We start from the raw sequence: 817 nt of genomic DNA on the forward strand, positions 1-817 counted from the left end.
ACTGCCCTTTCACAGGGGTCGCCTAAGACCATCGGAAAACACATATAATTACATGTTGTTTTTGTGATTAATCACTATGCTTTAATTATGTTCAACTTATAACAATGAAAATACATTCTGCATATCAGGTATTTACATTACGATTCATAACAGTAGCAAAATTACAGTGATGAAGTAGCAACGGAAATAATTTTATGGTTGGGGGTCACCTCAACATGAGGAACTGTATTGAAGGGTCGCGGCATTAGGAAGGTTGAGAACCCCTGTCCTAGAGTCTGGATTTTTCTCCCTTTTCGTGATGAGAACCTAACCGAACTCCATCAGGACAACTGGGCATATAGACGGGGGTCCATCAGCTTTAAGGAAGGGTTCCGGTACTTGGTGGTCTTACACCGTGGGCAACCCTGGTCGTCCATAGTGCCTCCTTTCGCATGGACTCCCCGACGCCTGCTTCTCCACCGCCACCTCCAAGGCCCCTAAGAACCGACACCAAACAGGTTCCTACCTACAGGCGCTTGGCTGATACGGTCCCTTTGTGAATGAGCGCCGGCCGGGAAGAGGCACTGCAGCACAAGCGTTCCGGCCGCGTGTTTCCCGGTCCTGCCGAGGAGCCCGGGTCTTAGCTTCCGTGAGCCTGCGCAATACCTTGGATTTCGGGGGAGGGCTCTTAACAAGGTAAGTGGTACACAAAGCGTCATCTCTGGGCACCTAACTGAATTTTTTCAAGAAACAGTTTCACAATTAGACACTTATATTCCATCTTGTTCTGTCTGAAAATATTCTCATTTTTTGAAGGATCTTTGGCTGGTGTACATAA

The 817-nt window shown here is 47.4% G+C and overlaps 1 protein-coding gene across 1 annotated transcript in view; it reads right to left on the minus strand.

The window, feature by feature from the left end:
* MNAT1 (MNAT CDK-activating kinase assembly factor 1) overlaps positions 1–535 on the minus strand; it is a 209,651-nt gene extending 209,116 nt beyond the window's left edge. Inside the window, exon 1 of the mRNA XM_006767648.2 lies at positions 344–535. Coding sequence (XP_006767711.1) covers positions 344–416 — 73 coding nt within the window. The 5' untranslated portion in view covers positions 417–535. The remainder of the gene's footprint in view (positions 1–343) is intronic.
* Between the last annotated feature and the right edge of the window lie 282 nt (positions 536–817).

Source organism: Myotis davidii, unplaced genomic scaffold (genome assembly GCF_000327345.1).
Source record: "Myotis davidii unplaced genomic scaffold, ASM32734v1 scaffold281, whole genome shotgun sequence".
NCBI lineage: Eukaryota > Metazoa > Chordata > Mammalia > Chiroptera > Vespertilionidae > Myotis > Myotis davidii.